The sequence below is a fragment of the Alosa pseudoharengus genome, unplaced genomic scaffold (genome assembly GCF_046254945.1).
Source record: "Alosa pseudoharengus isolate Yale_2024_CS ecotype anadromous, Long Island Sound unplaced genomic scaffold, YU_APseudo_1.1 YU_APseudo_1.1_scf_9, whole genome shotgun sequence".
Taxonomy (NCBI): domain Eukaryota; kingdom Metazoa; phylum Chordata; class Actinopteri; order Clupeiformes; family Clupeidae; genus Alosa; species Alosa pseudoharengus.
Window position 1 is genome coordinate 36,141,503 of NW_027468881.1, and position 21,290 is coordinate 36,162,792.

The 21,290-nt window shown below is 39.9% G+C and overlaps 1 protein-coding gene across 5 annotated transcripts in view; it reads left to right on the forward strand.

Annotated features, from left to right (window-relative positions):
* The first annotated feature begins 12,243 nt into the window (after nt 1-12,243).
* Nucleotides 12,244-21,290, forward strand: part of LOC143114100 (copine-9-like) — a 34,303-nt gene continuing 25,256 nt past the window's right edge. For 4 of the 5 annotated variants that reach the window (XM_076275557.1, XM_076275556.1, XM_076275558.1 and 1 more), the window contains exons 1-3: nt 12,247-12,323; nt 16,492-16,532; nt 19,396-19,442. In XM_076275557.1, the coding sequence (XP_076131672.1) occupies nt 12,247-12,323; nt 16,492-16,532; nt 19,396-19,442 (165 nt within the window). Of the gene's footprint in view, nt 12,324-16,491; nt 16,533-19,395; nt 19,443-21,290 lie in introns of all 5 variants that reach the window. The other variant, XM_076275559.1, reaches the window with a different exon arrangement.

Sequence of the window (21,290 nt, forward strand, 5' to 3'; positions counted from 1 at the left end):
TTCGTTTTCTTATTAGTCCTACACAGACTCGCCCGTGTTTTCCTATCTTATCTTGACAGGTTCTCCCTTGTGTACTTTCAATGGCTTTTGGTCTTCAAGTGCTGATTTAGAAATCAATGCATTTAATAGCAAATTGTTGGAGGTTGCTGCCACTATTATTGCTAATACTACTACTACCACTAGACTATATATATTATCCATATAGTGTAAGAATTGGTCTATAGCTTCAATAATTTAAAACCTAGGCTATACTGAATTACGAAGGGAAAAATGTAGTCGCACAGTAGCCTAATTTCACGTCGATGCGTAAAAGCCCACGCTAATTTGCCACTACAGATGATATAAAAGAATAGCTTTGCAAAATGTTAGTCTACAAAGATAGCGAACATCAGGTACCGAATAAAGGAACAAATGTCTTTTCCACGTCACCTTTTTCTAATTAGGCTCGTCAATGTAGTGTTTACCTTTCATCCAAAAGAATACCGAGACGTGCCGTTGTGCTGCCCTATTTGGGTGCTGTGTCCCCCATTCGCAAATAGCAATCTGAACCGCAATTTAGGCATCCATGGAAAGCTTTCCTGAGATATTTCCAATTTGTCAATGGGAAGCCTGTGATGTTTTATGCTTGTCCGTCGTAGGCTATGTGTGTTTGAGCGTGTCATAAGCATAAAGGCTTCTGTCGAGCTATCGACTTCAGTGACTCCATTATTGTGGTTTGAAGTCTCTCTCTCTCTCTCTCTCTCTCTCACACACACACACACACACACACACACACAGGATGATGATTGCTAAGGCTAGATGATGACGATTCCCCTTGGTTACAATACGATGATGTAAATTCAATTAGCCTATGTCCACTGAATTATATGGGACAGATGTAAAACGTAGGTATGAGAAAAATAAGTCAGTGATATGGACAGAGAAAGAAATAGTAATTATAATCAGATTATATGGAAATATTGGTAACAGCTAACCTACTTATTTTGGGAAATATTGGTACAACTTATAAACGAATGCCAATAATACATAATTCTTTTTTTTCAGACTTTATGAATGGTTTATAACCCTTTTTGGACGTGTTTATAATGCTTTATGAATACTGGGTTCACAGAAAGTCTTACCAAAACATTTAGATGGGACATGCACTAGAAAGCATCTGGCACTACAATGCCATCCAACCATTTTTCTGAATTAAACTCACCTACAATGGCATCATTAATTCATCTGGAGACAATGATTAATACTGGGTAACATATTCAGGTGTTTTTGTACAGCATCTGTCTGAAAAGAAAAACTCCAACTCTCTTTTTCATGTTTATGGCTTTCACATGGATCCATGCGAAAACTGTTACTTTCTGCCATTATGCTGAGTAACACTTGACATAATTAGATATCTTTCAATCACTTTGGTAAAAAAAAATGAAACCTGGCACCATGGCAGGTTTAAATTTACAATTGGATTTAAAGCTAATGTAGGCTGGGTGGACTCCTGGGAAATAGCCTTATCAAACAGCACTCCTCAGGTTAATGTATACAGTACCACTGCAAATGTATAATAACTGACTGATAGAGCTATCCAGTGTGGAAATGGACTCACCTTTTTAGTAGAGCTCCCAATTGACTGCAGATTTGCAGACAGAATTGCAGATACTATGTAAATCCTTTCACTTAATGGTTTAAATACATGCTGAATTCTTCAATCGATAAATATGTCAGTTGAGGTTCTGTCCTAGGGGAGAAGAGTCAGGCCATTCTTTAAACACCAAAAAGCTCTGATACACAGGACAAGCTAAATTACTTTTATTTGGCCAGCATGATTATAAGTAGGCTACTACTGTATAAACCTTCCAGTAGTAGCCTTGGAAAGTATTTTGTTTAGTGATGAAATGTTGATTTGGCCCATTTAATTGCTAATAAGAAGAGACCAAACAAAGAGTCCTTTTCCTTCGGTAACTTTAACTCATAGATGCGCTAGGCCTACTTATATTTCAGACAATGTCATTTGAACACTTGGGCATTATTAAGTCAGCTTCTCTCACCCTTTGAAACAAAGAAACTTTTCCCAAGATGATGAATGACACCCAATTACAATACCCTCCACCCGCTATTGGGGCCAAGGGTGATGAGCAGACTTACCTATATCATTATGACTGCCGCGCAGCGAAGTGGCGGTCATATAGGTTTAGTCAGATTTTTTTTTTTTTTTTTTTTTCGCATGCCCAAATTTCCGTCAATGATTCCCGGGACACTGAAAGACCGGGGTACACGAAACTTGGTGGGCATGTAACCCCACATGGATAGCATGGAACCATCGTTTTTCGTTTTGATCTGTAGCCCCCCCGCTGGACTGGACCCCCCGAAAGGAGGGTAGGGCAGACACAGTTTTCTGTGAATATCTAGAGAACCGTAGGGTTTAGGAGGACCTTTTTTTTTTGTATGTTAATCTCAAGGGGCCATGTCAACCCATTCCATAACCACTCATTTCATGTATAGCGCCACCTAGTTAAACACAAAAAAGTAAAAATGAGGTGTTGTAATCGCAGGTATCTGTGACCTAACATAGTCAAAACTGCACGAAATTGGAAGTATAGGATCATTATGACACCCTCTGTATGCACGCCAAGTTTCGTGGAATTCCGTTCATGGGGGGCCACACAATAAATTAATTTATGTTACTATACACCAACTGGCCTGTAGGTGGCCGGAGACAGTTTTCTGTGAATATCTCGAGAACCGTAGGGCCTAGGAGGTCCACCTTTTTTATGTATGTTGGTCTTAAGGGGGCATGTCAACCCATCCCATTACCACTTATTTCATCTATAGCGCCACCTAGTTAAAAATTAAAAAGCAAAAAATTAGGTGTTTTCATCACAATATCTCTGGCTGACAAGGTCAAAACTGCACAAAATTAAAAGCGTAGGATCATTATGACACCCTCCGAATGCATGCCAAGTTTTGTGTACTTTCGTTCATGGGGGGCCTTACAATAAAATAATGTATGTGTACATTTAGTGACGTACACCAACAAGGATTCCCGGGACACTGAAAGACCGGGGTACACAAAACTTGGTGGGCATGTAACCCCACATGGATAGCATGGAACCGTCGTTTTTCGTTTTGATCTGTAGCCCCCCCGCTGGACTGGACCCCCCGAAAGGAGGGTAGGGCAGACACAGTTCTCTGTGAATATCTGGAGAACTGTAGGGACTAGGATGACTATTTTTTTCCGTATGTTTGCCTCCAGGGGTCATGTTAACCCATTTCATGTACACACATGTGCACAAACAGATACACACACACACACATACATTCACAGTAATCATACGTATGACACATACTCACACAGTAGACATATGTACGCTTGCACAGGCACATACGCAGGCACACACACAAGCACGCACGCACACACACACACACACACACACACACACACACACACACACACACACACACACAACATAAACATGTACATGCACACATGCACACAATTCAAGAATTTCTCAGAATTATGAACAGGCAAGATGGAGGTGGGGTTGTATAAAATTAATTTTACATGTGAAATCTATGAACTAATCATGTTTTGGTACTTGTGAGAATTGAGTGTGGATAATGCAATTTAGTGAGACAGCTAGAATCATACAGGCCTTTCAGCGTGATTTATTTTTGTGGAAAAAATGTGCTGAACTGGGCGGCGGTCATATTTTGTACCGCTCTGCGGTACATCTAGTTAGATTTTACTGCAGGTGATGCAGATATCAATGAACTTTTAACAATCTCCTTACCCTTAATAAGTAATAAAGTAATAATAACAAAGGACAAATAAATGTTTTAATAGGACCTTTGGTTTAAAGACCAGTGATGGGACAGCATACACTTTGTATTGGGGCTCTGCCACTATCATGGGGCAGCCGTGGCCTACTGGTTAGCGCTTCGGACCTGTAACTGGAGGGTTGCCGGTTGGCCAGCATGATTATAAGTAGGCTACTATAAACCTTCTTGTGTGCTTCACCTCACTGTGTGTTCACTGTGTGCTGAGTGTGTTTCACTAATTCGCGGATTGGGATAAATGCAGAGACCAAATTTCCCTCACGGGATCAAAAGAGTATACTTATATATACAATGAGAGATGGCACTGAGTGTCTTCATTTATGGAAGTAAAGATCAGCTAAACTAGTACAAGCCACAGTGGATGGAGTGGTCTTTCAGAATAAGAGAAAAGCAATACAATTCTTCAATTAAAGGACAATTCCGGCGCAAAATGAACCTAGGGGTTAATAACATATGTGTACCGAGTATAGAAGTAGCGATTTCGTTTTACTTTGCGTGTGCCCCGAAGACTAGCGTTAAACGCTTATTAGCGGTTTGTGGCAAAACTGGTCACGTTTGATTAGCATGAAAACATATCCCAGAGAACGGACGACCCCGGTTCACATGTGTTATTAACCCCTAGGTTCATTTTGCGTCAGAATTGTACTTTAGGTCAAGTCAAGTCATATTTATTTATATAGCACACTTAAACGCAATGCAATTGACCCAAGGTGCTCACAGAAATAAAATTAAATAAAACAGTAATGAAACTAAATATAAATTACAAAAAATAAATAAAAATACAAAAAATATTAGTAATGATAAAACTGAATATGATTGTAGATAAAGAAGATACGGTTACTCATTAAATGTACCACATAGCGCTATAATATGATGCCACATGGTGCTGCGTGTACTATCCAAAGAAAATAAATCAAACTTCTCAACTTCTCTCCAATCACACTTCTCAACTTCTCTCCAATCACACTTCTCAACTTCTCTCCAATCACACTTCTCAACTTCTCTCCAATCACACTTCTCTCCAATCACACTTCTCAACTTCTCTCCAATCACACTTCTCTCCATGCCCTAGTCCTGCAACTCCTTTTAAACTGCAAGTCTTACATGCTGTCCCCTCTTTTGCTCAATGATTTTTGAAACATGTGCTCTGTGTGTGTGTGTGTGTGTGTGTGTGTGTGTGTGTGTGAGTGAGTGTATGTGTGTGTGTGTGTGTGTGTGTGTGTGTGTGTGTGTGTGTGTGTGTGTGCACATGTGTGGCGGCTGCTGAATACTGATTTACCATTTTGGGTGAGCCAAAGGAAACAGAAGGAGATGTGAGCAAATGTGGCCAAGTATAAACATGCCAAATTTCAAAACTGTAGCTGTGAAGTTGTTCTTGGGATAAAGAATTACATCAGTTTCAGTGCCCCCTACAGGTAGAATTATTCTATTGATTATCAGCCTGGTGGGACTACATGCCCAACAAGTTTGACATGCCCTAGTGTTTCAGTGTCCCGGGATTCATTGAAAACAAACAAAAACAAAACCTACGTGGTAACTAGTTGGTGGTCATAATAAGAAACTGCTCCAAAATGTGTTGCATTGTATTGCACATTGAGACATCTTATAGCATTGCATTGTGTTACATGTAGTCCTCCATGGGGTACATATGTGACAAAAACACCCGCAGGACCAAGGGAACACAGGAACCAGGGAACTTAGAATCCTGGGAACATAGATGCAGTGTGCTGTCCCTAGTCCCTTTCTTTGTGCCGCAGTATCAAGGGGCAGTCGTGGCCTACTGGTTAGTGCTTCGGACTTGTAACCGGAGGGTTGCAGGTTCGAACCCTGACCAGTAGGCACGGCTGAATGTGCCCTTGAGCAAGGCACCTAACCCCTCACTGCTCCCCGCGCGCCGCTGTTGTTGCAGGCAGCTCACTGCGCCGGGATTAGTGTGTGCTGAGTTTGTTTCACTAATTCACAGATTGGGACAAATGCAGAGACCAAATTTCCCTCACGGGAACAAAAGAGTATATATACTTATACAAGGTGATGCAAAAGATTTTCTGTACATTTAGTTTACATTTTAGTCTCAGGAGATCACTGTTTCATTGAGGAATAATGGGAGTTTAGAGTTTGGCATCTAGAGCTAAAATGCCATAGAAAAAGCACATGGCTAATTGTTAGCTAAGACTGATTCGGTCATCACTGTTGTTGAACTAGTTTTAAAGGTACACTATGCCGGTTTAGGTATTTTTTGTGACTGTAGAGCTCTCTCTAGAGTCGCAATATATTCATATTTTACTCTGCTGTTGTAAATAGCAATCTTCTCATGACTTATCCCCCTTGTACACAATGAGGAGGTGAAGGAATAGAAACAGGCAAAAATTTCAGGCAAAATCTCCAAAGAGCTATCTACTGACAAGCTAATGTTTCACGATTCTCGCGAGATTTGTCGGACCGCCGTTCTTGAAGATGCATGGCTGGTTTTCATATATGTCATTCATATTTGCTGTAGCGATAGTTTTTACCCATTATTTTTATAGTTCTTGGTGTGAACGGCCCTTAAGAGTTGAGGAACAGTGGGGTGCAATCAAGCCACTGTGTATGTGGTTTCCAATGCTTCAGTGCAAAATAGGCGTCTCCCATGTGTAGTCATGAAACATCCTTTTATAATATCACAGAGTTATCTATTCTAAAGCCTCCCTCAGTTGAGTCTGAATTTTCCAGGCACACTGTTGACCTGACCAAACAATAAACTGAATAATTGTCTGATTGGTCAGTGCCAAAGCGTTGGAATTCTGCTATCCTGATGTCTGAGCTTGAACAGACCAAAAGCTTGTTGGAAGGTTTTCATATAATCGGCAAAGAATATGTATTCAAGAATACAGAAAAAGTCAGTATCGTGAAGATAAAGTAAATGTGTGTGCAGGAGATTTGTCCAAGCGCAGACGGAGAGGAGGAAGCCCGTCTGCATAGCGGAGCCGAGGCCTTCTTCTCCTGCGGCCCCTCAAGTGGACCCAGCACACCTGCTCATCCCAGTCCACCTGCTCATCCCAGCACACCTGCTGCTGCAAGAGTCAGACGCAGACAGGCACACAGGTGCACAGAGTGGTGCCAGTGTAGGCCCAGTAGGGCTGGAACATTATGGAATGGTTCCACAAAATAAAACAACTCCTTAGGTAGATATGATCTCTGCCTCATGCTTTAGCATAGAGTAAATATGTATGTACAGTATGGTCAGTCAAAAAACCCCAAAGGAAAATGTCATCTGGGTTTAACAAAAATATAATCTTTGACAAGCTTTACCATTCTGATTAAGATTCAATTCTTAACCGCTGGCTTAGGAATAGAATAAATATTTCTGCAAAAATATTCTCATTCTCATTCCTTTATAACAAGGCTGTGGATTTGACTTTAAAAATACATTTCCTCTCATCTATGCCCTCCATAGGTGCTGACTACAGTGATTGGAGGGAAAGATCAGCATTATGCTGTAATGCCATCTGCTGTCCAGAAAGAGAATTACACTACCAACTGATGGAAAGTGAGAACAAGGTCACACAGCGATGATGTATGTAAATTGCTTTCTCCCAGGACTACTGTCTAACATAAATATTGTTGTCAATAGTCTTTGTAGTGTATCACAGCACATATACACAAGAACAATAGGCCTACACAATCATTTTACAATTTCAAAATATCCAAGAACAGGCAGATGGAGTAAAATACCTTCTATGACCTAAATAATAAAAAATATTTAAACTTTTGGTTAAGGTTGTTGAGAAGGGTGGTTAAGGCTGATGACTGGCTGAAGGTTGACCCTGGTTTTAAGAAACATGTTCATGTCAGACAGGGTACTCTGAAAGAGAGAAGAATACTGAATCCATGCATACACCTACTGTAACCCAAATACTAAATACCACGGCGACTGAGCTAATAATGCAGTGATCAGTTACAAGGATAGGCCAACCTTTATTAATCATCTACAGTATGGCAATATGAATTACCAGGTAAATAGCCAGTATTCATGTAAATGTTGTATCCCAAATATGACCAAAAACGGTAAGCCGGGGATATTGATGTGGATGTAAATACAATCAACTGTGCAGAACAGAAGGCTCCCATTTGCAGGAGCAAGAGGTGCTCGTAAATTACCCAAACAAAAACCATTCTTTAGACAGGAATTACAGGCTAATTGATTGATTGTTTTTTACCTTTGACATGGAGGCAGATGCATGCTCAGCAGTGCTGTGATGTCATGTCCCTTTACAATCTATTAGTGACAACTTCATCTGACTGTCTTCAGAGGCGTGATGCTTTGACCAGTTGTAAAACTTCAAGGTCATCTGGTCTTTAATAACTCTCCTTCAGAAGCACTGAGCACGAAGAGCACTTTGTATCCAGTAGAGCTCTAAGATGAGAGACTGTAGTAATACCACTTTTTCTGATAAAGGGTTAAAGGGGTACTTGGCAACTATTTCAATGTAATAAACTCGTTTAGAAATCATTTGGATGGTTAAATGACCTGTTCCGGTGAAAATGGTGACTTTTCCCGCTGCCCCTAGCGTCCCCAGGCGGAAAACCAACCTTGCAACATTGAGACTACCATCCCGGAAAGAGAAGTGAGAAACAAGAAACTCGTTTTAAATCGTGTTTCTTACCTTGTAACATCCACATTGTCTGCCGAACTTATGCTAACCGTTTTGCTAGCTTGTATCAAATCCATGTGCTTTATCTTTACCTTTTTCCAGTTTGAAATAGCATAATGCACAATTTCTCCAGCAGAGGGGGAAATCCTGCCAAGTTTCCCTTTAAACCATGTTTCAATCTATGGTGAATGTGTGCAGCACTACCACTATATTTGTACAATGTCTCATGTAGTTACAAGGCCATCAATTCAACTTAATTTCATTTAAATGTCACTGAAACAGCAAAACCTAAACTGTCAAATAACAGTTATTTCAGTTTAACATTTATGACAAGGTAATGTTTCACGATTCTCACGAGATTTGTCGGGCCGCCGTTCTTGAAGTTGCATGGCTGGTTTTCATGGAGGCGAAAGATATCATTCTTCATATCGTTATTTTTATAGTTCTTGGTGTGAACGGCCCTTAAGAGTTGAGGACCAGTGGGGTGCAATCAAGCCACTGTGTATGTGGTTTCCAATGCTTCACTGCAAAATAGGTGTCTCCCATGTGTAGTCATGAAACATCCTTTTATAATATCACAGAGTAATCCATTCTAAAGCCTCCCTCAGTTGAGTCAGAACTTTCCAGGCACGCTGTTGACCAAACAATAGACTGAATAATTGTCTGAAACGGCAAAACCTACAGTACTAAAGTGTTATTTCAGTTTGACATTTATGTGTTATGTTTATGTGTCTCTGACGGCAGCATTCATCGTAGTGTAAAGCAAAAGTGTATTACAGAGATATTGAGACAAAATACATGTAAAATGTTTATAATGTAAATATGAACTGTATTACAGTTTTTGCCTATTGCACACTTTTTGTCAAAACTACACATAAGCAAATAAGACAGGCACTTGGAGATAAACAACTCATGTCTATGCCAAAAATTAAACACTGCAATCAAAACTTAACAATCCTTTCTAAAAATGTAATTCAAATCAGTCTTTTCTGAAAACTGTTGTAGATAGAAATGGCTGGTCTTTAATGCAATATTTACATTGCCCATTATCAGCAACCATTCATCAAATGTTCCAAAGGCACATTCTGTTTACTAATCTGATATTATTTTGAAAGACTAACTGAGAAAAATGCTGGCCTGATTAAAAAAAACAATACAACTGATTTCAGCTGGTATTCTGTCTATAATGGAGTGGAATAGAAATTTCTAGGTGACCCAAAACTTTTGACCGGTAGTGTATGCTACAAGAAGTTTAGGTATTGAAGCTTTGGTCTAAGCATTCTTTTTTAGTGTGTAAGCAATGAGCAATAATTGTCATGTGATTTTTATTTACAATAGTTAACCTGCGACTTTACTTTTTGATGACTAGATGGCAGTATTCTGTTAAATGTTAAATATGCCACAGTTTTACTGACACTTGAGATGAAATAGATGAAAAACATATTCATATTTGCCACCATTCATCCCCCTAGTTCATAAGCCATTATGACATGACTTTACTCTACAGGGCACACACACCACAAGGCAAATGTTTCTTGTGTTTTCTTTTGTTTGGTATGAATACACTGAATAATAAGAGCACAGCTACTGAACTAGTAACAAGGACCCAAATCCAGCTCTGCATACTTATATTCCAGTTTGCTATCCTAGTCTCACATTAAAGGGCAATGTCTCTGATACAAGTCTTCTACTGAACTCTCAGGTTGCAAAAACAGACTTGCCATGTGTGAGGGTATTTATCAACAATAAATGATAAATAAATACATAAAAACAGACTTGCCGAAGGTATTTATCAACAATAAATGCCTAAGCAATGTACTCCAGCTATTCAATGAGGATTTAGTAGCCTAACTTCAATGCATATGTGTGTCAATTGTGCTACTGGGTTCAGTTTACTGAATACACTCACATTCAGGTTCTTAGATACACTTCCCACTGTGTAGACTATTTTGCCCTTGCCTTATTATACTTCATGTAGGTGTGTGTGTGTGTGTGTGTGTGTGTGTGTGTGTGTGTGTGTGTGTGTGTGTCAGTGTGTGTGTGTGTGTGTGTGTCTGTGTTGTTATGATGAGCACACACTTGACAATAGAGAGGGGGATGGAGATGGCTTTAGAGTGGTTCATATTTATAGCATAGATGCTCCGGATACACCTGAAGTAAAGCCCACTTCTGTTCAAATGTCGGCACCAGCATACTGCAAATTCAGCCCTTAAAACAGGTGTGAGTTCTCTTCTTCTGTGTCTCCAGGTCCAGTCAGAAATGTAGCGGCAGAATGCAAACAAAAAGGGCTGACTGAGCCTGCAAAAACTGCTTATCTAACAAAATCTAACCAAGTGTTATTAATCTTATATCAACATAAAAAAAAAGTTGGTATTTTTTAAAGACACTTACCTAGCACTTTCTGATGAAATCATTTGACTTAAAATAAGTCAAATCTCATCCTGAAAACAAGCAAATTTGTCTGCCAGTGAGTTAAGCAAATTTGTCTGCCAGTGCGTTGAGTAAATTTGTCTTGATAAATCTCCTTAAAATAAGTCAAAGTCTTCTAAAATTAAATGAAAATGATCTTTCGAGAGAGCTTAGGTAAGTCTTTTCATACCAAAAACAATACCAAATAGATTTTTTGATCTTAATATAAGATTATTAACATTTGGTTAGATTTCATTTTTTGCAGTGTGCGCCTATGGCAGGTGTTTCTGCACATGATCACATCTGACACATCTGCTTTTAAAAGGGATTATACTGGAATGTGAACAGCATCCAGATGCAGGCTGCATTTTAATCTAGGACCTTGGATGCATTAGGCACCGGCAATCACCAGCAGTGGGGCACAATGAGCATCTCAAGGATATTGAGGACACAGGAAGGATTTTGTATGCAGGTGTAACACTGTACTTTCTCATTCCTTTTCTCTCTTCAAGTCCATTCTTGTGACAGGAAATCTAAACAGACGTTTGCCCTGGGGATAATAAAGTCTCCCAGTGAATGGGTGCAGTGAGACCAGGGAGGAGTTTTATCATTCTGTCACCTGTGCACCCTCAGATACAGGGACTATGTGGAAGAAAAAGCTGGGAGAGATTACTCTGCCTTTCACTGGCTTACTTTTCGACCTTCATACATATTTCAATTTCAACCAAAAACAAGGCCACCAAATAGAGAGCAGTGGACATGGCGAACAAATAACAAATAAAAAACATCAGTCTTTATTTGGCAGGGCTCAGACAACTGTATTAACAGCCATTTACAAAGGACAATGAAGACTCTTTACATGCAACCTCTGAAATTCTGTTTGATTTCCTATAAAATCTTTGATAAAATCTATTTTTAATTAATCTCATAATCTCAAAATGGCCATGGCTCTTTTTCTATGGTATGCTTGGGTTCAGTAGGCTAGAAATAAAATCATTAAACATTCTCAACTCAACCTTTCCAATTAAAAATATGTTCTAGAAGACCAGAGATTTCATTAGCCCTCCCTTCTCTATCAGTTGGCTATGCATGTGCTTCAGAGGCAATCAACTGCTCCAACTCCTGTCGAAGGCGCTGGAAAACAGAACGGGGGGAGAATCTGTGTTGGAGAGGCGCGCGCGCTTTCCTGTGATACCACGAGTGGCACAACATCCAGATGTCGCATATGACTTATTTCACCGTGGTTGTCTACTGTCACAAATGAACATTGTGAATGGACATGACATAAACTGGTAACAACTTGCTATATCGCTTTTACCGGATTCTGTGAGCATTCCAAATGTTGAAAGGAAGGCAAGTCAGCTCAACAAATGAGATGATGGCATCGGTTGGACAATGTGACCCATTGCACTCGAATGTACCCGCAACCAAAATTGAAGTTACCGTCTCGTGCAGGTTAGTACCTACTTCGATGTAACTTCAAACGAATAGGCTACATTAACTTATAAGGTAAGCGACGATTAATAGTGAATTACAATATGTTTCCTCATTGAGGAAGAGAGTCACTGGTGTTAATATTAGAGTAATCAAAGTGGTACTCGAATACCGCTCCTTAACGGCTCAGTCAGGTTAACCTCAGTGACCTTGTGCGGTAGCCGACGAAGTTGTGTGTTTTTAACTGCTATAACCCCATATTTGAGAATCACAACGTTCAGAATAAAACGTGTAATGTTTTTATACTCAGGCAGTTCGTAGTTGTCGTGTTGGAGATGAATTACCGTAGAGTATTTTGAAAGTATTTGTTAGGTCCAAAATCATAGCAGCATCAATGGATATACATTTCTGTGAAGGAATCTGACGGAAGAAAGAATGTTTTAAAAACTGAAGCTTTTCTCTTGCTGTTGCTCACTGACAACGTCCATTGCTTATCCATTAGAAATCATTTTTACTCTACCACCATGTCCATTTTGATTCCTTTTTGTTGTAAAATATTACTAGCATAAAAGAAGAAATTATCATCATGAAATATGACAGCATGAAAGAATGATGCTTAGCTTAAATGTTATCAGCAAATTAGAAAACTATAGAAGCTTCAGAAGCTTGTAGATCAGAAGCTTCTATTTTGTATTAGCTTACATGAAGTGGGATATTTCTTCTCAGTAGATTCCTATCTCTTTCTTTCTGAAATTACATTTTAAAATAGTTTTTTATTAAAAATTAATAATAGAGGACATAGCCTACTTTTTAAGGTCGAAAGAAACCATTTCTATGCCTTGTTTTGAATGCCTTGACAAAGTCTGAGAGAATGCTTATGAGAGAATGCTTATGCTTATACACTGACTGAATGAGTAAAGAGTGAAAACAAGAAAAAGTTGTAAAATAGTTATATGATTTATATGGTTATATATGATTTAGCAGCCGCTTTTGTCCAAAACGATCAATAGTCAATAGTTGTACAACTTACTGTGGTGATATAATGAGATTGATTCCAGTTGGCTCTGAAACATCAACATCCTAAACACCCTACTTGAATAAACTTAATGTTACCACTGGAACACTTGTGTTTGCAGGTTTACCATGTGGCCTGTGCTCTTGTTTATGAATCATCACCACATCTTTTGGAGCCTCCTCAGTCAGGCTGATAACAGGGTGTCATTTAAAGTTTATGTAAGTCTTTATCACATAACCACTCTAGGAAAGGTGAAGTCAGCAGATGGATCCTTGCTTCATGCCCATCCCACTTTCGCCAGTATTTACATTTTCCAAAGTAGCTTCACAATAACTTCCCAACTCTGCACAGTATCCCATTAACTCTGTGACAGCAGGCTATTTACAATTTTCTGTAAAGTAACGTTTTTAAACACGTTATCAAAATCAACTTAATGCACGCACACCTTTTGTTTGAGCAGGAGAGAGAATAACAACGCTTTTTAGGTGACCAATGCACGAACGAAACAGAGAAACAGCAAAAAAGGGATGGGGGAGGGGTGGTCTATAGATGTGTGTGCGTACCATAGCATTCATTCCTGCAGGAGCCCCTGGTGCACATAATGTATTATAAGAAGAGAGGCAACCACATAACCCTTTTATATACATGGGAAAGCAGTAGGTCTCTTTCAGTCAAGTTCACTCAATGTTAACCAAGTGGAGTCATTCTCACGGCTGATTCACACCGCATGCATGGCGACTATGTGACTAACGCAGCTGCATTACTTGTCCATTTTCATTTTGGCGCCCAGGTTAGAGCATGTACACTGGTGACATGCATGTCTCAGGTGCGGCTCGAGCCACATTGCATGCTAGAAATAGGACGGGTGCCTATTGGTTGGTCTGTGGCTGAAACAAAGCAAGAAAGAAGGTGGAAGAAGGCCTTCTCAATGAGGCAATATTCCACTTAAGCGTTGGAGATCTCCATCCTCCCTGACTAGCAGCATTTGCCACCAAGCCATTCTCGCTCTCCAGTGTGCGATGCTGCCCACATTTTGACGCTCCTCTCCCTCTTCACCCATGCGCTTGCCAGAATCCCAGAGTGTAGAGAGGGGTGAGCTCCCAGTGGACATGTTTAGACCTGGTCACCGTGACAAAGTCATTTTGTTCCAATCCTCGGTGGGGCAGAAGGGTAGGTGGAGGAAGCTGTGGTTGGCCCCAGTGCCGATGATAGCCCACCATGCTGATTTGAGCTCCACATGCCTTGGCTGGAACCACCACCAGTGGCTAAGACCAGGATGGATGGCTACATTTTGGGGGTTTGCCTCGCAAAGCGTGACCATCCACTTCCTGCATTTCCGGATGTCAAGCATGAAACAAATGGCATACAGAATTCAGTCCAGTGTCCGACAGGGAGACTGGTTAGTTCACTTTGTGATAACGGCCACGCAGAGCAAGTATCTATACTTTGTGTTTGAAAACAAGGTGTGGCAGTTCACTGTCCTTCCGTTTGGGTTCTCCCTCTCTCCCTAAACATTGTTGTGGTGCATAGATGTGGCACTGGCTCTCCTTTAGAATATTTAGAACCAGGACAGAATTCGCATTTAGAATTTTTTGGATGACTGGATGCTGCTGTCCAGCTCTCCAGCAATCCTGCATCACTTAGCAGCTACTCTCTGTCACCTCAGCTGCCTCAGTTTGCAGAGGAAATGGTTTAGTGGCAGATGTTCGTTGGACTCAAGCTCAGCTCCAAGCGCATGATAGTCAAGCTGACACTCAAGTGGTAAGTGGACGTACCCGTTTTTTTGACACACTTACGCTTGTGATGCACTGTGTACACCAGGTCTCATTGCTGCGCTAGTGATACTGATGCACTGTGTACACCAGGTCTCATTGCTGCGCTAGTGATACTGATTACTGCCTCACTGGCCGAACCAGTTATGGATGCCAGATTTCAGATTTCAATGGATGGTACCCGGTAGTTAGGGAAACTACGCTGCTCTACAGGTACTAAGGCTGAATGCGTCATATCTCCTCAGACTTGGCACCTGATGGCTGACACTAGCCTCCTGTAGAGCAGGGGTTCGTCAGACAGCATGGAGTTGGAATTCATTGCTCAATCTGGTGGACAGCTCATATGCATACTGCTGTGTGAGGTATCACATTGTCAGGATTCCCTTATTTCTGCCTTCTGTCTCTTTTTGTCTTGAGGTAGAATACCCTTTACATTTCAAATTTAAGAAGGAGGTTTAAATGTGGACAGTTGTGCAGTTGTGCTTTAAAGGAAAATTGGGTAACAGTAAATACCATTCAGTTTTCACCACAATTTATCCAGCTTCAGAGTGGCTCCAAAATGAGGTCTTCTGAGCAGAAAGACAACATGATGCAATTTTATAAACACATACATTTATCAAAACAGCCATGAAATGCATTGACTGCTGTAAGGCCAGCCATTTGCATACCTAAATCAGTGGAAAGGTCTGATGTAATCAACAGCACCCCTGTTTATACATACAGCTAATTCAGTCCCGGGCCTCTTCTGGACCACAGGTACTAACTATGACTCTAACTATATTTGTCATCTGCATGTGCCTGATGTCATTTTTATCCCATAAAAAATGTATTTCCATTTTTTCCATGCGAGAAGTACAGTATTGTCAGTTGTAGAACAGTAAAGTTAATGCATAATGATGTTTCTGTAACCTGCACCCACACTCACATAAAGATAGACACACACACACACACCATTACCCCCCCTCTCACCCACACACACACACACACACACCCGCACATACAGAAGCAAACACACACATGCACATACTCATTTACATCCACAAAATTGCAAGAGTAGGGGATGGAGTAGGAGATGGAGACAAATTGACAAGCGTGATTTATTTTTGAGGAGCGAATGTGCAGGACTGGATGGCGGTCATATTTTGTACCACTCTGCGGTACATCTAGTTGGCGACTATAAACATTTTGGTGTAGCGTTAGACAGTTTCGTTAAAATGTTGGCCCATGAAAGTGTTTATGACTTGTTTATGACACATTCATGACAGTGTCATGTCACTCTTATGTCGATACTGTCAAGTAAAGTGTAACCGAAAGTGCTGGTAATTCTTATGATGGTGTCCTGATTTCATGTTCCAGAATAATGAAAATGCTTATTTGCTTAAATTGTGACTTATTTTCACAGGAATTTGTTGGACATAGATACATTCTCAAAGTCTGATCCAGGTATGTGCATTATATAACGTAATTTGTCCAGTTTGGAATAATCAATTAAAGGTGCTCTAAGCGATGCTGGGTAACTTCACCTGTGTTGACTTTCAAACAAAACAGAGAGCTAGCTCGCTACTTCCTCCCCCTCCCTCCCGTGCTGCTCCCGTGCAATTGAAACTCTCCTAAACGCGCATCTCGTCTGTGATTTGCTGGAACAGTTTGATATGTTTGGAGACTAATCTGGAGACTAGTTATGTTTTTAATCTGGAGACTAGACATGTGTTTAATCTGGAGACTAGTCATGTGTTTAATCTGGAGACTAGTAATATTTTTATCTTCCCTGATGGGAAACACACACACACAAATACACACTCTCTAGTAATGTTTTTATCTTCCCTGATGGTCTGCGAGGCTTTGATCTGAATTTTTTTTATCTTTCTGAACTTTCCCAAGCTGTCCACAGAGATCGCGTTTTTTTACAGTGTATTCAGGACACAGACAGCTAGCGGTTGGTTAGGTGTTAGATGTTTGCAGTAAGTGACATAAAATGTTTTAGCCTAAAAAGCGTCTGGCGTCGCTTAGAGCACCTTTAATTTATTGGTCTGGTATTTGTTCATTCAATCATTCACATTCATTCATTCATTAGTCAGCATTCATAACTTGGGTTCAGTTGACTTTTCCTTGTTTTAATATGTGCAGAATTTGGCCTACTGTGTACACATGAGGAGGACAGAAACAGATAGAGTAAAACTGTTACTGAATGCATTTGCTGGTAAATATTTAGACCAATTTGCATTTGCAACAGCTCATTTCCCTTGTTTGGCAGAGAGATTGTGTCCACTGGCATTCTCAGCACACCTGATTCTTATGAGAGTAAGGGGAAAGAGATGTATACATGTTTATTTCACTCACACCTGATTCGTATGAGAGTGAGGGGAAAGAGAGGTATACATGTTAATTTGTGATTCTTATGAGAGTGAGGGGAAAGAGAGGTACTGTATATATGTTAATTTCTGCATTCTGCACTGAGCCACACCTCCAATCCATTCTCTGCAAGTGCAGATGACAGCCTGAAAGCAATTAAAGTAATTACTGTAAGCCTAATGTGTGCCTCGCTGTGTCTCCCTGCCTTTTTCATGTACTTACATTTGCCTGTGTGGTCTTTAGCTCACCTCATCTGAGTCGTAATTATCTTTTACATGTAGAAACGATAGTGGACTACATTTCGTCACTCACAAGAGCTTTATTTGTTGTCACAACCTGATGTTTTTCTCACAATAGTTTAAAATGACCATCATTGTTTTGCTCTCTGTCATAGTGTGGTAATGATGTGGCAGTAGCTATTAGACAAGATATTGAAATGGTATCTCACCTATAGCCAGTTTTGCTAATATTGATACATACATACATAGCCTACACATAAAAGCCAACAATGTGCAAAAATATTCAGGGATCCCTGAAGATTTTGTGTTTTCATGAGCAAAACAAATGGCCTTTCCTTCAATGAATTAGTAACTGCTGTGCTACTAACCTGCACGGGGAAAAATCCTTGTGCTTTAAATTAAATAATTTAAATTTAAATTAATAATCTTAATCTGATGGTATTCTCTTGTTGGTGAGAGGAATATAAATTATTTGAGCAGGCTTTATACAATGATAGTTGGAAGAGTAACAGTGAAGCAGCCATTCACATCACCTGAGGGCACTTGAGTTGATTTTGATTTTCAACAAAATTGCTGCCCCTTGACAATCGAGATGTTTACATTTCACGTCTGTTATACAAGATATTTACAGTGCAATAACTTTAAAAAAAAATAAGACAAACAGAAAACAGTGATTTAGGCATTTGACATTATCAATTTTTGTGAAATTTTTGTGGTAAATTCGGGCTGGCTTCTTGGCTACGTTGAATTATGGCCCATAATAAAATCCCATTGGCGTGTTACCATGGCTATGCCAGGTTAGAGAAATCAAGGATATGGCCTAACATTGAACTATTAAAAAGGATGACATACTTTACTCAACAGCACTGTAATTGGAATGCAAAAAGAGTGTACAATTGAAATCAAGTGCTAGACAATCAACATTAATCAGGAACTCAATTAATCTCCATCATGCTATCTCTGGTTGCAACCTGTGCTGTGTCTATCTGCCAAACTTTCATCACACAATCTCATCATTTTCCAGTTCTTGTCAGGACTCCACCCAACCTATGTCTGCCTGAACAGACTCTCCACCTGAATTGAGCTACACTGAAAAATGAAATATTCTGTTAAATGTTACATTTATTTTTTGTTCTATGACTGAATTTGGATGTGAATTCAGTCTTAGTGTTATACATGTACTACTACTCGACAAACTTGAGGTTCTGAGATGGTTGCTGACATAGGTTTTGTTAAAGGCTTATTGTATATTACTTAAGTATCAACAGATGTTTCCTAAAGAAATACCCTTAAACCTCATCTGGGTGATCCATCAGTGCCTACTCATTAACATCTATTCAGACCCAAATGGGCTTGCTTACTCATCAGCGTATGCAAGCTTCACTGAAGTAATTATCAAGCCATTTCTATTAAAGATGCAGTGTGCTAGTTGATATTTCTATTAAAGATGCAGTGTAGTTGATATTTTGCCCAAAGGCCAAACAAATCACTCTCCTCCCTCCTCTGCTCCTAAGGCAATGTGTTTAAAATGGCTTGATCTGGACACAGACATTTGGTCTGTTTTGCGTAAACAGAACTGTATTTTTGATACAGAACTGTACCTTATAAAGTTACATTCAGATTGTCATTAGAGAGACAAATTAGTTTAGGAATATATATATATATATATAGGTGGTTTTCATATCGGTTTAAACTCCCTTGTCTTTTTCTTTTAGTTGTTGTGCTTTATGTACAGGGCATTGGGACCAAAGAATGGCGAGAGGTAAGTTAATTTCATCAAAACAATCAAACTCTTAAAAACACTGTCATTAGATGCTTCTTTTTTGAGAGACATTCAAAATGGTCAAAATGAGCAAAGTTGAAATACATTTATTCCAGTGTATTTATCCCAAATGTACATTGTGTTTATTTAGATGCAGACTGGAAAACCATTTTTTAAACCTATAAGAACATTTCTAAAGAGTACCTAACTTTGTGTTTAAAATAATGAATATTCATTTCATTCTTTTGCTACCACTGTGATGATTTTGATATTCAGTGCGATTGAATCTTGTCCTTATTCATCATATGATATCTGTGCCTCCATTAGTTTGTGAGTTATCACATGGAATCCTTCACTAAATGCATTTTATGACTGGGAGCATGGATTCTCTAATGGTTTAGATTAGGAGAAGGTGTTGGAAAATGCTGTAGAAAGCATTACCAAGGACAGCGCCAGAGTTAGTGATGCTCTCAAGAGAATTAGTCACTGGCCTCCAGAGAACATGATAAATTATTCACATATTTACTGCACACTCCTACCTCTGACGCTGGTGCGACCAGCTTTTATGTCATCAGAAATACAGTCTACTGTGGGGGTACATACCTTTACTATGCAGTCTCCAGACCAGACCTGCAATGCCAGGGTCTCTAGTCAATCAAATGATGTTGAAGTAATTTTTGAGCCAAGGGTTTCAGTGTGTTTGAGAAAACTGTTAAATCAAGTTTGCCATTTTGCAAAATAGAATGAGGAGGTAGTTTAAAATGAGATTGCACTGTATAGTTTCAAAAGAAAATGTAGCTCCTGCTGACCTGTCATTTAAAACACATTAGGATCTAATCAGAACAAATTGGAAACTGATACTGAACAAAGTGCAAATTCTGGGGTATTATAAAAAGCTTAATCATACACTAACCCATATCGGTAATTTAAGAGATGGGTGGTGGATTGCTGGCTGTATAGGACATTTGAAAAGCCATCTACAATGAAAATACAAAAAGAGAGCATCAGCCTGTCTCCACCCACCTCTGTGTCCACCCAGTTTAGGCAGAGTGGACATCTCATTTTCGTATCTATTTGTTAACTGCATCATTTCTTATTGTAAAATTTTGCCGAGGCTTATTAGTTGTGAAGATGCTTGTAGTTCTATGCAAATGTATTGGATGTGGATACCACAGATAATGCCGATTCCGACTGTAAAAGAGGATTGTCCTGAATGCCATTCTCTTTTTGCTGCAGAATGTAATAACATATTACTTCTAATAATCCATATTATTGGGACTGCATGACATCCTTAAGAGGCTTTGCCATTGCTGAGTGCCCAGGACTCCCTGCATTTTAAAATCAGATTTACCCAAAGCAGACGACTTGGAAGAAACTCAGGGTTAGAAGTGGACTCCTGCTGAGTCCGCCACACGGCAGTGCTGGCAGGGATCAATAGCTCATTACTCCCTCTGCCAAAGTTCCATCCACAAAAGAACGTTCCCTGTTGTGATTACTGTCTGACTGCCAGAAAGGTGGCAGCTAAGCAGCCAGTGAGATAGGCTGAGGATCTCTAGCGGTACCACTGTGAGATAGGCAGAGGATCTCTAGCAGTACCACTGTGAGATAGGCTGAGGATCTCTAGCGGTACCACTGAGAGATAGGCTGAGGATCTCTAGCGGTACCACTGTGAGATAGGCTGAGGATCTCTAGCGGTACCACTGTGAGATAGGCTGAGGATCTCTAGCGGTACCACTGAGGCTCCACCACACTAGTCTGGTCTGCTGGCCACTTGGAGAGGCTTCCAATGAGGTCAACAGCTTTGGACTTTGTGGTCCCTCATATTGAGTTTTAAACATAACACCCATG